This window comes from Phacochoerus africanus, chromosome 1 (assembly GCF_016906955.1).
Source record: "Phacochoerus africanus isolate WHEZ1 chromosome 1, ROS_Pafr_v1, whole genome shotgun sequence".
Classification (NCBI taxonomy): domain Eukaryota; kingdom Metazoa; phylum Chordata; class Mammalia; order Artiodactyla; family Suidae; genus Phacochoerus; species Phacochoerus africanus.
In genome coordinates this window covers 217,274,902-217,291,030 of record NC_062544.1, presented here as the reverse complement: position 1 = coordinate 217,291,030, position 16,129 = coordinate 217,274,902, and the positions used below count along the sequence as shown (strand labels likewise).

The 16,129-nt window shown below is 42.9% G+C and overlaps 1 protein-coding gene across 1 annotated transcript in view; it reads right to left on the bottom strand.

Moving 5' to 3' along the window:
• Nucleotides 1-3,674: 3,674 nt before the first annotated feature.
• HACD2 (3-hydroxyacyl-CoA dehydratase 2) overlaps nt 3,675-16,129 on the bottom strand; it is a 98,651-nt gene continuing 86,196 nt past the window's right edge. The window contains exons 5-7 of the mRNA XM_047790614.1: nt 15,117-15,238; nt 12,457-12,635; nt 3,675-6,709 (exon numbers count right to left, since the gene is read on the bottom strand). Of these exons, the coding sequence (XP_047646570.1) occupies nt 6,627-6,709; nt 12,457-12,635; nt 15,117-15,238 (384 nt within the window). The 3' untranslated portion in view covers nt 3,675-6,626. The remainder of the gene's footprint in view (nt 6,710-12,456; nt 12,636-15,116; nt 15,239-16,129) is intronic.

The window sequence follows — 16,129 nt, the reverse complement described above, 5'->3', positions numbered from 1 at the left end:
GGAGAGGTCGGGGAAACAGGGAAAGAGCTGAGAGCTTCAGCAAAGCCAGGGATGGGTGTGGCAGGGCACAGCCCTGGAGCTGCCCTGGTAGGGGGCTCAGCACTGGTCCCAGCTGTCTCACTGGACAGCCTCCTGAGTCTCGTGCCCTCTTGAGACCTCAGTCTCCTCTGTGCAGGGCAAGTGATGTCTTCTCTGGTTCCTAAGGATCTCCGTGGTGAGCTGCTGTGGGAAAGGAACTTGAAGGCCTTGTCAGATAACAGGGCACACCAGAACAAAGCAGCCATCACCCAGGGAGAGCCAGGTATGAGGTCAAGTGTGGGACAGGGCTTCCTGACACCAGGAGCCTCAAGGACGTGAGCCCGAGAGGCTCTGACAGCCAGCACCTAAGTCCGTGCTTAGAACTGGGTGGGCACAGGGCAGTTTGGACGGATCCAGATTGGGGTTTTAAGCCTGTGAAGCAGCATCAGGGGCTGCCGGTCCTAGCCGGGTCTTTTCAGACAGACAAGTTCACATCCAGTGGTAGACTCCCTTACAGATGCACCAGAAAGTAGCGAATGGTAGACTCCATCGAGGGTTGATGACACCCGGGTCCTTCATCTAAAACATAATTCATTTACCTATTTGATGATGGTGGTTTATTAAAAATAAAAAACAAGGAAAGTATGTCCAGATCCAAGGCTAAGCCCCCACCCATTTCTTTTCTTACTTTCTTTTATTCCCCCCTCGGGATGGGTAAACATTCTCTAATGGGGAAAGCTGCCACCACCAGATTCGTCATTTTCATGGTGTTCAAGGAGCTTTAGCCCTGAAGAATGTTTCAAGGATCAAGGTTGAAAATAGTTTTGGAAGAGCCTGCATTAGCACCCCCTCTCCTGGGGACTCACAAACTGCATTCACATGCAGAAAGATCTGAGAAGATCAGCAGGAGAGAAAACTTTTTCTTTCAACCCTTTAAAGCTCTGAACCTTCCTCCCTAACACACCCACGCTCCCATGCTCCTCTGAACATGTGGATTTCACTATGACACACACCCGCTCAATAAACAAACCACCTGCAGGCAACTATGACGATCCGCCCCCGGCACAATCACCTAGTGTGGTTGTGGAGGGATTACATGTGCCCTCGGTTATCTATGTGGCATGTCCAAAACTGGTGTCATTTAAACAGCTCTCTCTTGAGGAAGACTTTAAGCCTGTTAGAGAGAGAATAATCCGTGGCATGAATAGAAGTATTTTAAATCTGTGAGAAAACTCACAGACCAAGAGTCAAGTTAACTCACACCCACAGAGTGTACTGGACAAGCTGCAGACAAGCATTCTCGGGGCCAGATGCGGCCTTATAAGGTGGCCTGACATTTTCTCATGGCCCAAGCCACTCTCCAAAAATATCCAGAGACAAGAGAAGAGTGGGAACTGACCTCCCTGAACGTTTCAAAGATTAACAAGCAGGCTCTCCATTAAACAGGAGCACTAACACCTGCTTTACGAACAGCTCCAAAATCCCTCCACACTGCGAAACCAAACCACCTGCAGGGTCCCAGCTGGGGAGGTCTCCGCGGCAGGAAGGGAACAGATGCACACATCCAAGCTGTTTTTTGCTCTAGAGAAAAGTGTTACTTACTGTACCCCTCTAGAATATGCTTTAAGATTGGACTGCCTTTGTTTTATAGGGTCAGGACAAATCTGTGACTCATTTTCACTAGTGTGCCTTTCTGCCCCTTCTGCCTGCGACCTTGGGCCAAAGCTGTCTGTTTCAAAAGGCCTTGGACTCCCAAGGCCCTGATGGCCTGTGAAGTGCTGCCCCCCAGTGGAGCAGCCTGGCCATGACAACATGGAAGCAGAAATGGCCTTTGGGCTTTAACCTGAAGTGCAGCATCTGGATTGCATCCACGAAGGTCGGAGACAGATGTGGAAGTGCTGTCGTGGTAGTTAAGTCCATGTGGAATTAGTGACCAGAAAACAATTCCCAAATGTAAACAAGTTTATGATATTGGCACTAGATGCTTAAGTACACAGCCTCTCACACATTTTATTTTTGTTCATTCAAAGACCTTTAGTGTAGGAGTTCCCCAGCAGCTCATCGGGTTAAGAACACGACTTGTATCCATGAGAATGCGGGTTTGATCTCCAGCCTCGCTCAGTGGATTAAGGATCTGGCATTACGGTGGCTGTGGCAGCTGCAGCTTTGAATCAACCCCTAGCTCTGGAACTTCCACATAGCAGGTGCGGCCCTAGAAAGACAAAAAAAAGGACTTTTAGGGTGAATTGGCTTTTTGTTGGAAAAAAGATTATTTCTGGTAATGAGGCCTACCTTTATAACACTAGGTATATCTTTTTAAATTTGAAAAAAAAAGAAAAGATTAGTCACATGTTTAAAATGAAAGTATTGGTCAAAATACCGCGCAGCTCTCTCTTTCAACTCTGGTTCTCACTTGCAGGCAGAGAATGTTAATAGGTATGGCTATTTTTGGTAATAGTTGTTTAGAATGGTTTTTCACCACTAAACTGCATGACAATGAACCAGTCTATTTGTAAGGCTGGGATTAAAAAAAAATAACATGAGGAATTGCAAAGCCAGTCTTCATTCTTGTTAAAGGGAACAGAACAACACAGCAGTATTTTCGGAATGCTGTGTGTGTAACAGTAGGTCTCTTAATTATACCAACGGTAATTCCTCAGGCTAGGGCTTGTGTTAACTTGGTACATATAATTGCCACAAAATATGACAATGACAAATTACAAAGCCCTGGCTGGTTTCCCATTACCACCCTAAGATTGTAAAGGTTGTATTTTCTGGGTAGCCTGGACTATTAACTTTACCATCTGTTCCTCAGTTTCAGTTGAAATAGTTTTCTTTCTTTTCATAAATGAAAGACTCTATGTGGGAAGGAAAGTGATCCTAACCATTGTGCTGGTAATGTCTAGGATGTGACCAGGCAGCATTTAGGGGGAAAAAAAAAAAAAAGCTCCTCTTTGGAACAAAGACCACACCCCTGGGCAAGGGTGACAGTCAACTCCGAGAAAGACCTGGCAGACTCAGGCAGGGGGGCATGTTCCCGCTGGGAGTGCCTTGAGAGAGGTCACCACAGAAATAACCGGCACAGGGACACATCCGCACTTTCTTGGAGGTGAAGGAATTTGGGGTGGAGAACCAGCATGTCCGAAGTGGCCGAGCCGAGTACCAGCTCAGGGTCTTTCTGGCCATGTCTTACTGTGAACATCAGTGTCTTTGTGTTTGGAAGTGTTTTCGGGAGGAGGTGCTTGACCACGTGACCAAGTCCTTGTTTTACTGTGAGAGGAACACTGCTGGGCAACAGTATTTCCCCTCTCGACTTAGATTAGAAAAGTTAGATTAAAACATTGTAAGACAAGGGCCCTCAATCTCTTACTCGTTTTCTATTTTTCCTGGTCACTGTCTTGTCCTGCAGCCATGCTGGGGACTGGCTCGGTAAGCTTGAAGACGGACTGGCAGGAAGAATGACTTTTTGAAAACCTCTTGATATAAATCTGTCTATTTTTCCTGTAAGTATAGAGCCACTATGAGTAGCAGAATTAGGTTTTAAAACTGTAAAGAAAGAGCTGGAATCCCTAACAGAAGGGAAACTCTTCCAGAATCCTACACCACCACTTTGAGGACAATTGATGCGAAAAATCACTAGACCCACTAGTCTGTACTTCAAATCCAGGCAGAGCACATACCAGTTTATTTTGAAATGCAACACAGATCAGTATTTTATGAATACAACTTATTACTACGTTAACATTATCAGGTAAAAACAGCTTCCAAATGCATGCATAGAAAGTTAAGCATAGTCTTTGAACTCCTTATTTCTAAATATACAAAAAATACATTTAAATTATATAATTTTAGTGAATCAAAGACTTATAAAATTACAATTTTGGTTTTCACAACATAGAAAAAATATAAAAATGACTATATATACGGTTGTATAATTTTTTACCCAAATTTCAAAGGAGCAGTATGTACTGATTTTTGTCTTAAAATGTTTTATCTGAAACTCAGAACTGAAAATAATTTGCAGGTTGTACCACATCACTGCCAACCTTTCATTACAAGTGAATAACCAAAAACACAAGTGGAAGTGAGGGCACAATCTCTTCACATGCCTCAATGCTACATCTTCTAAACCCTTCCTGCCGGAAGCTGGCTCCAGAGGAACGTTTCCGTCAGGGAGGATGTGCTTTTATTCCATGACTAACTCTCCATGGTGCCTTTCATAATCGTCAGTATGTGTTAAATGAATGACCCCAACCTTAGCAAACAGAACACAGCAAGATGCAAATGAGCAGCTTGTGTCTACAAAGCACTACCTCGTACCTCAAAGAATTCTGTCAGAAGGTGGTCCCCGGAGGGGGGGGATCTGAAACACCCAATCAGGTGGGGGTGGGAGGTGGGCCGAGGATGCCTTTGACTGTGCCCTGAAATGAAAACAGTCAATCTGACAAAATACCCACCCTGACACCACCCTCTTCATTCATACTTCATAAGAAGCTGTGGCACCTGGTGGGGTTGGATGTTCTCAATTCATCAAAGAACGCCACCACTTCCAAAGAGAAATGAATCCACGTTAAGAGATAAAGAAACCAGTTACCGAGAGAGATGACTAGAGGACAGGGCGACATGCCTTCTTTATCTGCAATGAGCATTTTAAACGTTGATGGACCAAAATGCACACCGGTTGAGACCCTTTTTAAGAGGGGAGTTGTTCACCGCATTCTTGTTGCCGAAGTTCAAGGTGATGCAATCCCACTATTTGGGACACTGTTTTCCATAAACAGGGACAAATTATAATACAGACGGCTGAATAAAACCCCCAATCCAGCAATCCTGGCAAGCCTGTATTTCTCATCCTATCTTCTATAACTATTCCCCAAACAAATGAAAAAAAATCTTACCCAAATTAAGTAATAAGGCTACTATCACCCAAATCGATTCTATTTTATAGTAGAAATACATTTTGGAAAAATAAAAAGAGAAAAAGCACGAAAAATAATCTTTCCCTCACATTTTGTTTATCAAGTACAAGAATACTCTAATCTTAACATGCCCAAGTTAAGAGTGCTGACTTTAAGAAGCAGAATTTTCATGTTCAATTCAAAAATAATCTATTACGTATCTGTCTGCATTAAATTTTAGGCTACGTATTTTCTTCATTTTTTTCTTAATTTTCAAGCTTCCATGAAAATAAACATTTCAAAATTAGTTTTCCATATGATACTCTTCTAATATTAGCAATTATATTTTAATTGATAACCAGTCAGTAAGGTAGTAAGCTAGACTTTTAAAGAGCAACCAATTAAAAAAAAAAAAAAGGGATGATCTTTCCACAAAGAACATTGTGTGTTTAAGATCTAAAGCAGGCCTGAACTTGGGCTTTATATTTTCATCCAACCCTTTCTTAAAGAGTCTTAAATGCACATTTAGCAATTAACATATGAAAACATGATGTTAATTAGACAATGTCCATATGACCAAAGTGTTTCTTGGCTGCTCCAAAATGTGGGGACGATACTACTTTTAGCTCATGACTGCCCAACTGGAACATTTCACTGCCTCTGGACTTCCAACTTGGTGGGGATTACATAGAGCCATAATTAGGAAATGGAGTCAAACAGAAGAGTTGAATGAAAATGTAAAAATAAAATAATAAGGGTGTCTAAGCCTATTCTCCAATGTCCGTCCAGGTTCCACTTCTCAAGTAATGCCTTCCATGTGCTTTCAACAACCGAAGTCTCTACTCCCATGCAATTAGATTGGCTTCAGGTCCCTAAGTGAGAACAGCTCTTGGCAAACACCTTACTCGGTGGTGTTCTGGGAATTGTCTTGTCATTAACTGGTGACTGAGCTTTCCCTTTCTGAGGACTGCCATTCTGTTAAAATGTGATGGAGGCTGAGCCCCAGATAAGGTAGCTTTTCTCTACGATATACACATACTTAGTAAACTCAAGCATATTTCCTAGTGGCAGGCAGTAATGACTCAACTGAAAACAAACGAAAGGGGTTCTAGTTGTTTTCTGATTACAGGCACTATCCCAGAGTTTCACGGACATATACATTGTATAATTCATCCACTAGACAGGAGGGGGAAGGGCCCAGCCATAACTTCAGGGCATTCCAGAGAACAAATGGCTTCCAGCATGCGGTCAAGCACTTGGAGAGGGAATGCGAAACACACTGCAGACTGAAACGTAACTGCTGCAAGCTGGGCATTCAGTGGGTACAACTTCATCACTCAGACTGTAACGCGCAAGTATTTAGTGTTACGGATCTTTACTTATCAGACACAGGAAGGAAACAGGAGGATATAAAATGCCAAATCCCTTTCCAGCGCCATCATAAATATTGGGAACCTCTGGTTGAAAGAGCATGCTGAAATGGACCGGCCAGGATGTTTTATGTTAACAGCTTTTGTTTTTCGTGTTTTATAAAATCCCAGGCCCATGTGACACTGGATTTTGGTTTTTGTTTTTTTTTTAGTATTTTAAAAATAGTTCTTACTCATATTTTATGAAACGTATTGGGAACTGAAAAAGTTTGCAGCATTTTTTTTTTTTTTTTATCATTGGAAAGTTTGTTGCTGGGGGTGGTGGTGCAGGAAGCAAGAGCTACTCAAATTTCTTGTGTTCTTCGGTATGAGAAAGGACCTTTCTTCTCTGGTGTATCATGTGGAAGTATAACTGGGGGAAAACTGGAAGGAAAAGAAAGAACTGGTTAAGGAGATGCTTTAAAATCACATGTTCTACAAATGATGCTTAGGTTTCTCCTAACTTGAAAATGCAAATGACAAACAACCAAACAAAAATCCTTCTACTGATTCTTCACCCAACTACCTCAGCTCTGTCTTTTCCTTCATGGTTAAGCTTATGAAAAGAAAATTTTCCTCTTTATTCTCTCACCAGTGAAGTTCTCAACTTACAGCAAACATTTTATCACCACTGAAACTGTTTTTATCAACTGTGCTTATGACCAATGTGACTATACCTTATCATCCAACCCAGGATGAGAGTCAAAAAAGAAACTACTCATACTTGATCATCAAATGGATAAAGAAGATGTGGTACATATACACAATGGAATACTACTCAGCTATAAAGAAGAATGAAATAATGCCATTTGCAGCAACACGGATACAACTGGAGAGTATCATACTAAGTGAAGTAAGTTGGACAGAGAAAGACAAGTACCCTATGATATTACTTATATGTAGAATCTGAAACACAAGTGAATCTATCCGCAAAGTAGACTCACAGACAAGGAGAACAGACTTGTGGTTGCCAAGGGGGAGGAGGTTGGGGTTAGCTGAGGTAAGCTATTGTACATGGAGGGGATAAACAATAAAGTCCTACCATATAGCACAGAGAACTATGTTCAGTGACCTGTGATAAACCATAATGGAAAATAGTATTAAAAAAAGATTTTTTATATATACGTATAACTGAATCACTCTGCTGTACAGCATAAATTAACACAACATTGTAAATCAACTATGCTTTAATTTAAATTAAAAAAAAGGAAAGCAAAAAAATAAAATAAAAATCGCATGCTCTATGCAAAGCACACGGTCCTCCCTCTGACTCTGACTACTTTATCATCCAGCCACCAAGGAAGGTGACATGGTGGGTGTGGGGAGAGAGAAAAAACAGAGAGACTTGCTTCCTGCTTTAGTCGAGGGGAAGGAGAACTGGATGACAGATACTGCTCACTACTGTCAATACCATTACCAATCAAGATGCCCCGGGGCCGCCAAAAACACTCTTTACACACTCATGTTATCTTCTCTCATTTCCCAACAACTAGGGGAAGAATTCCAGTGATGGGGTTGTTATTCCTGCTCACAGAGGAGGAACTCAAGCCTCAGAGAGAGTAGGCACTTGCCTGGGTCTCAGAGCAGATCACTGCCAGACTGGGGCCAGGCTTGCCCTGTCACTGTCCTGTCATCTGGGAGGATCTTCCAAAAGTACCTCCCAAGAAAGGCTGTTCTTTGGTTAGGAAGGCTGAGGAGGGAACCTGAACTAAGCCAGGTCTGGATAGAGAAAAAGTCCATAGGAAAAGCCAGCCCTTAGGCACTGGAGAGTCTGTTTTTGGTTATTTCATAGACTTCTTTAAAAAGGACTGGTTCTCAAATGAAAAGGGTAGTCCTGCCTTCCCGGGGGAGCATTTGGAAATGGGGGCTGGGATCACTGGCATTCAGGATGACACCGGCAATGTGCGACAGTCCCTCAGGAATAAGAGTTGTCCCATCCCAAATGTCCACAGTGTCCCTGCTGGGAGAGGCCACCAAGCTACTTGACCTTCACAAGGTCACCATAAACCAGGGGTTCAAAAATCATGCAAAGACTCTAGTGAGAAGGTCTTGGGGGTACACTATGCTTCCTTCCCTTCCCGACAGCTCCAATCGTTATTTTTTTTGGACAGTAACCTGTGTTTGGGGGGAGGTAATTTCCACTACTGCCAACTCTGCTCTGACAGTTTCTTCCTTCTTCAATGGGTTCCAAGTTGGCCAAATGTCAAATGATCCTCCCAAAGTATTCCAAGACATCAGTGGGTGTGCGCACACAGATCGGATAAGCTGCAGAGGAGGCCCTCATGCTGAACAAGGCTGCCATCCACTCCACTCGCTATTTGCAGGCAGGAAGTTATTCACAGCAAAGCCTCGGCTTGTGCATAAAATTCAACAGTGAGAGAACTATTTTGGTATGAAAGCCAGAAAATGTGACAAGCTCTATAATCTAAAAACTGGAAGTAACGATATAATTAAGCCCTAAGGAATGCTAATTGTAATCATTTAAAAATGTGGGGCCGGCTGCAGTTCCATAGGTATACTTTAGTGAAGGGAAACTGTGGGAAAGTATACTAAGGGCTCTTCCACTGGTTGCATTCGTGACCACACCACCCATATAGGGCGGCTATAGCCCTGTGGAGTCTGAGGGAAGACAGCAATCCAGAAGCCATTCGTTTTGCCCTAGTGGCAGGCCAGACAGCTGAGTTTATCTTCATGCTCTAGGCAAGGGCCTGCGGCAACCGAGTGTCAGGGGTCAGAACGGGAGAACAGATATGGCGCTTGCATTTCTTGACATCTTTCATAGGTTTCTCAGTGTCCAAGAGAAAGGAATGTGCGGGGAGGCCAGGAGAATGGGATACTTGGGCTGAAGATTCTCTACTGCTCCCGCAGTGACTTCCTGGCAACCAGAGCTTGGGTGACACTGTCTCCATCTCAATGATCCACACGTTCCCACTGAATCCAACTATAGTGGTTGGATCAATTCCAGATGCATGACTACTGCTTTTAACCACACTGAAAATCTCAATCTGACATCAGGCTATCTAGAATTCTGCTCTGACAGTTCAGGACACGCAGGATGGAGATGGTGACTACGCGTGCGTGTGTGTCTGTCTTGGTGTGTCGGGGTGGGGTTGGGGGGTATGGGTGACACTGGGCCCACCTTCCTGTAAGGAGATGACCTCTCTTAGGACCAGAAGGCTGAGAGCAACTGCAAATGCTCTGCCTGGGGCAAGTTTCTTCTATTTCTCTAAAAATCTGAGGTGTGGCTATGGTTACTGACAATGCAGAGTGCCCTGCTTCTTGGTACTCTTGCTCTCCATCAATGTTTCTCATTTCTTGGAGTTCCCGTCTTGGCGCAGTGGAAACGAATCCCACTAGGAACCATGAGGTTGCGGGTTTGACCCCTGGCCTCACTCAGTGGGTTAAGTATCTGGTGTTGCTGTGAGCTGTGGTGTAGGTCACAGATGTGGTTCGGATCTGGTGTGCTGTGGCTATGGCGAAGGCCGGCAGCAACGGTTCTGATTAGACCTCTACCCTGGGAACCTCCACATGCTGTGGGTGAGACCCTAAAAAGACAAGAGACAAAAATAAATAAATAAATAAATAAATAAAAAGTTTCTCATTTCTCAGCCTTTTTAAACCCCACTCCTAGAGCCAATTTTCACCAATTTGTGCCAGGGTAGGGAGTGGAGGTAATCGGGGCTTGGATACCTTGTGGGTCCTGCAGATCTGTTCATACTCATACTGCAGCTGCAGCAGAACAGGAGAGGAGTAGCTCACAAGGGACTCCAAAGTACCCCTGTAAGGGAAAGCTTCCAGGGCTGTGGCTCATAGGCCACACACAATATGGGCTACATGTGCAACAATCCAACAGCAGGACCATAACGAAGAGGTGCTGCTTTACATGAGATATGCATATCATCAACTTCCCATTCAAGAAGATTAAAAGAAACTGAAGTTGTAGAAAGGACACCAAATTTGGTAATGAAGACTGCATGTCAACAGCAGCCTCTCCTAACTCTGCATTTTCTTCTTATAAATACAAAGTTTTGGAAAGTTGGAAATGTGCAGTTGGCTGGAATGAACTGGACAAACTGGTCTCAATACTAACAAACTACTGAAAACATCCAAGGCGAGGGGCTCAGGCCAAGGGCAGGGTGAGTGCCAGTAGATGCAGTGATTTGTAGCAGGAGATACGGTCTGGGCTGCCATCTTGAGCCTGGGATTTGGAAGGAACCCTTTAATCCTTGTTCTTGAAATTAATCCCTTTTCTTGTTCTACAAGAGCTAAGCTGCCTTAAAAAAAAAAAGAATACAGACTTTAACCAAGCCAAGTTCTCTTACCAAAAAGAGGCTGAGAATGTAAGAAGGGGGGAGGACTGAGGTAGAGAAAGTGGTTGTCTGCTGAGAGGAGAGCGTTGCTCTACTCTCCCCAAGACAGCTGGTCCTGAGGTCTGTGTTTTCTCTCTTTTTCTCTTTTCAGGCCAAGAAGGAAAATCCCACAGGACTGGGTGTGTTTTACTTCAGGGATCCTATCATCAGGGACGGCTGCCGGTGCTTGACTGGGCCCCTTCTCTGCACTGAGAGGTCGGCAGGCAGAGGAGAAAGACCGGGCGCCAGTCTGTCACCGGAGCACAGAACAGACTAGGAGGTGCAGACAGACTCAGGTGGCTCTGGTCTGGAATAAAGCCCCTCCTTCTTCAACAGACCGGAAATCTCACAGCAGCTCTGAGGGAGGGGCCCCAGATTCGTGTCAGTGGGGCAGCACCTTGTTACTGGTTTGATTTTATGATAGTCTCCTCACCCTTTCCCCAGTTACCTAAATCCTACGCGTTCAGAGACTTCTATTGAATTATAATAAATAAACCCTGTCTGGATAGTATTTGCTACTCTGGCGAACAAAATTAGAAAGGTGAAAAGCTCTAAGCTAATTTTTGTTGCTTACATTTTTACACTCTTCCATATTTATCTTTTGTTTGAAAATCAAGTACTTCTTATATCTGAAGAGAGATGGCTTTTAGCCACCATGGTTCCAGCACCAGAACCATTATCATTAATAAAGAGTGGAAAATGAATCATGAAGCAGAACTGCATCCAAGGACTTCTTCAAGATAAACATTCACATGAAATCGGGATGTAGTTTTTTTTCCCCTCACAACATATGAAATGTAATCTTCCACAGGGGGACACAAACATGTCACCTATTACTGTTAAGATGATTCATTTAGTTAATGCTGTGGGCTAAAGAAAGATCCAACCCTCCAGTCTGAATAACCTGAGGGTTAGGGGAGAATATAGCATCTTACAGACCAAAATAAGATGCAGAGTCGCAATGCCTACGGAAGTGGCGAAACATTAACTTTACATGCCCTTGGGTAAAACACGATCCTTCTGGATATGCAGAAATCAATCATAGGGTTGTAACTGAACATCATAATTTGAGAAAAGGAGTAAACAGCTCTTCCTCAGCAAACAGGACTCACTTCGCAGAAGCCTCAAACACGGCCTTTTCTTCTGTTAGCAAGTATACCGATGGGCACATTTGATTACCCATATATTTAAGCCTTCAGGCGTGCTATTAAAATAACTGGAAACCATCCTGAAGAGAACACTATGTCCTGTTCAGATGATTTTAAGTGCTTATTTCCAAACCAGAAAAGAAGAAATATAGAAAAAAATAAATCTATTTTTTATTTTGTTACTTGTTTCTAGTTAACTACCGATTCCTTAAAAGTAAAGTAACTGTCTATTTTGATATAATAAAAATGTAAAAACCTCTTTACAGTGTTTTTCAAATACCATAACAAGCAGTTCTCAAGAGAGAGAAAAAGTCAAGGTAAGGTCTTTAATGGCTTCTCTTTGCTTTCTGCTCGCTACTTTCCTCCAATAGACAGTTAACCTATCCCGGCATTCACTGCTTCAAACCCACACACTGAGAAGGGCTGCATTTTGGCAGCTGTATTGAGAAGGGTTCATCTTTATTCAATTACTACCAGAGAAAATTCCCTCTGACAGTCGGCATTCAACAAAAACCAAAGCGTTCCCAATAAATTAGATTTATGGTGTAAAAACAACCCAAAGCATTTAACTCTAGTTATTGTGTGGAGCCAATTTTAAAAGCATAAATAAATATATGCATAAGTGTTTACTTACTTGGAATGTAGGAGATCATCATCAGAATCAGGAATGTGTAATAGTCAAAGGAGAAATTGTATTTGTTCGGCAAACTGATGGAGTACAGGCCAGCCTGTCTGACAAAGGGCAGAGCAGCATATACTGTGAGCAACTCTCCCGACACTCCCATTGGGTACAGCACAATGAAAAGTGTGTACCTGAAACAAAACAAAACATCCGTTACTGAGGTTCCAAGGCAGCTTTAGCAGAGAGGTGCACCCCTACCTCTCTCATCACCCCTGGTTTGGTAGAAAGCTATCGTTTATACATTTTCTTATTTACCCAACTGCTTAAATTCAGGTTTTACAAGCCCGTTTTTGAAAGGGATTTCTGAAGGTTCTAAAATAAAATAAAATAAAATAAAATAAAATAAAATAAAATGTGTTTGGTTAGCTTCACAATTTGGCCTAAATAAACAACTCTTCAAAACAACTCCCTAAAATAACTATGATGATGCCAGATAAATAATGGCAAAGCAGGGTCACTGAATCATGGTTTATGCTGAAGGGTCCTGTCCCATGGGGGTGGGGGGTGGGTTTGGGGGAAGGTATTGGAACACGGTGTCCAGGAATCCCTACAACGTGTATATACTGCTACAGTTTTTCAGATGTCTGTACATGCTATTGTGAAAAATAAAATACATGCCAATTTAAAATCATTGAAAATTCATAATAGCTTTTGGTCATTCTGCAATTTTTTGGTCAGAAAAACTCCAGTTACTGTCACATGAGTGACTCCTCCCAATTATCTTCTCTTTAAAAAGGAGTTCTTTATGTTTCAAAAAGAATTCGGAGAGGCTCACCCTATGGAACTAACTGGAAGCCACTGTGAGGTATAAGCATTGCTACAGAAGTCATCGGCCCAGACTTTAAAAAGCCTTTGGGGAGTTCCCGTCGTGGCGCAGTGGTTAACGAATCCGACTAGGAACCATGAGGTTGCGGGTTCGGTCCCTGCCCTTGCTCAGTGGGTTAACGATCTGGCGTTGCCATGGGCTGTGGTGTAGGTTGCAGACGCGGCTCGGATCCCGTGTTGCTGTGGCTCTGGCGTAGGCCAGTGGCTACAGCTCTGATTCGACCCCTAGCCTGGGAACCTCTATATGCCATGGGAGCGACCCAAAGAAATAGCAAAAAGACAAAAATAAATAAATAAATAAATAAATAGTCTTTGGCTGTCTATGGCTGACTTGAATCACTGGGCTCTAAACCTTCAGTACGGGAAATGTGCTGAGAAGTCTGTGATGAAAGGAAGACACGTTCTCCATTGCCAACTTCAGCCACGCTGAGAAGGATGATGGAAAAGGAAGTCTCTTCCATGGGCCACAGAAGACAATGGACAAAAGAATCTTTCTCCAATAGCAACATCTGGGCTTAGTCAATGAATTTCCCCTAGAACCAGGATCGACAACTTTCATAAGTCTGCCCAGCTTGGTTAGGAACTGCTATGTATTTCCTATTCTTCCCTTTTCCTAATACAAATGTTTATTGACAAAAAGAGAAAAGAAAAAGAAAGGAGAAGTTCGCATGCTTGAGATGTTGGAAACATTTGGTTTATGTCTCTGTTTAACCACTAAACTCAAAGTGTCTAGGAACCATAGTTTTCCTTTTATAAAGTGAGGCAGTTTGGCCCCAAGGACAATTCTGATCCTTTGGCTTTGTCACTCCTTCCTGTAGTCTTTTCTAACTCAGAAACTGCTCACAAATATGTCACAGATTAGCTCAGATAAGTAGATGAACTATCAGCCTTTCACCCAATTCATAACAAATATTTCTACTAAAAATAAACAAAGCAAAACAAACTGATAACAGGCTAAACTGCCATGTCACACTCGCTGTTAATTAAAATTTAATTTAAGAGTTATATTGTGAGCAAAATTGAGACGAGAACTAAACTTGGTCCAAAAAACTCTCATAATCCAGAAGTTCTTTAGTACAATTTTATGATTTAGCTTTTTTTTTTTTTTTTTTTTTTCCAGGGCTGCAGCTGCAGCATATGGAGGTTCCTAGGCTAGAGGTTGAATCAGAACTACAGCTACTGGCCTACACCACAGCCATAGCAATGTGGGATCTGAGCCGCGTATTCGATCTACACACCATAGCTCACAGTAATGACAGATCCTTAACCCAATGAGTGAGGCTGGGGATCGAACCCGCATCATCATGGATCCTAGCTGGGTTTGTTAACTGCTGAGCCATGAGGGGAACTCCTCATCAGTACAATGTTAAATGGACAAAAAGGATGGTATATCAAATCTCTATTGAACAACTTAACTAAAAAGAATTGATCCCACATAAATAACTTAAGTAGAGATAAAAAATTCTGGAGTTCTCTTGTGGCTCAGTAGATTAAGGATCTAACATTGTCACTGCAGTGGCTTGGGTCATGACTGTGGTGCAAGTTCATTCCCTGGCCTGGGGACCTGCACATGCCTCGGGTGCGGCCAAAAGAAATTTTTAAAAGTGTTTCTATTAATCAGAGTTAGGTAGAGTCACTTACATTGATGAAATCTACAGACTAGATTTCTACCTTACCTGTCTCACGCAATTTTATTTTTAGAAATAAAAGTGGTATTTAGGCAATAAAGGAAAAATACGGTGATACATCACTTCAAATGTTAGTCTTTGTTCCATGTACTTCTTTACCTGGCCCATTTGATGAGGTAAGGCAGATGGTTTAAAAGACTGAATGTGTAAAAGGAGTAACGGATAATTTCTGTGATTGTCCAGGCGACAACAAACAGGAGGACACTGTCTTCACTCTGTACCTGAAGGAAAAGAAGACAAAAGCAAAGGCAAACACATAAAACATCTAACGAAGAAGCACTCAAAAAGTGGGCAGCAGAGTGCCAACCCCCCTTGTGTTGAAGAAGTTGGCACAGCCCCTGGTCTCTAACCTCAGTGGTCATAGCACAGCACAGAGAGAGCCTGCCACGTAAAGGAACACAGGCACCTATGACAATATCTGTGTGGAGCCAAGTGATGAGGGGCAAGTGAGAAGGAACTGGGCTTACTTGAGTAAGAGGGACAGGGGAGGAATGATAAGCTGTGGTCAACAGGGAGAAGCAAACATGATGAGTGAGTTTCTGCATGTTCACTTGCTGACCTGATGTGGGGAATGTGAACTGGTGTTAATAGGAGCCAAGAATAGTTAGGTAAGATGGTACATGAGCAAACTGGTGGAAAGTTTGGGTGCCATTAACAACAATTTTAATTTGATTTGCATGACAGCCTGGAATCCAAGGAAATTTCAAAGAAGGGCAAAATAATGATTAAAACACGACTGAAGGTGCAGTTAATTCACTAGGTGGGATGAATTCATGTGAGGTGTGCTGGAGACCATCTATAAGGCACAGCCCGTTTATTCTCTCCCACTGGTGACTTCTGCCCCAGACAAGGCCTGGTTTAGCTCAAGGATTACAGAGGCTTCCATGCTGATCACAGGAGGAGCTCTGGAATTCCCAGCATCCGCTGAAGTTTTGTTTTCATGCTGAAAAAGCAATACATTTTTTTTTTTTTTGAGCTTTTTAGGGCCACAGCTGTGGCATATGGAAGTTTTCAGGCTAGGGGTAGAATCGGAGCTACAGCTGCCAGCCTATGCCAGTCACAGCTATGCAGGATCTGAGCTGTGTCTGTGACCTACACCACAGCTCACAGGC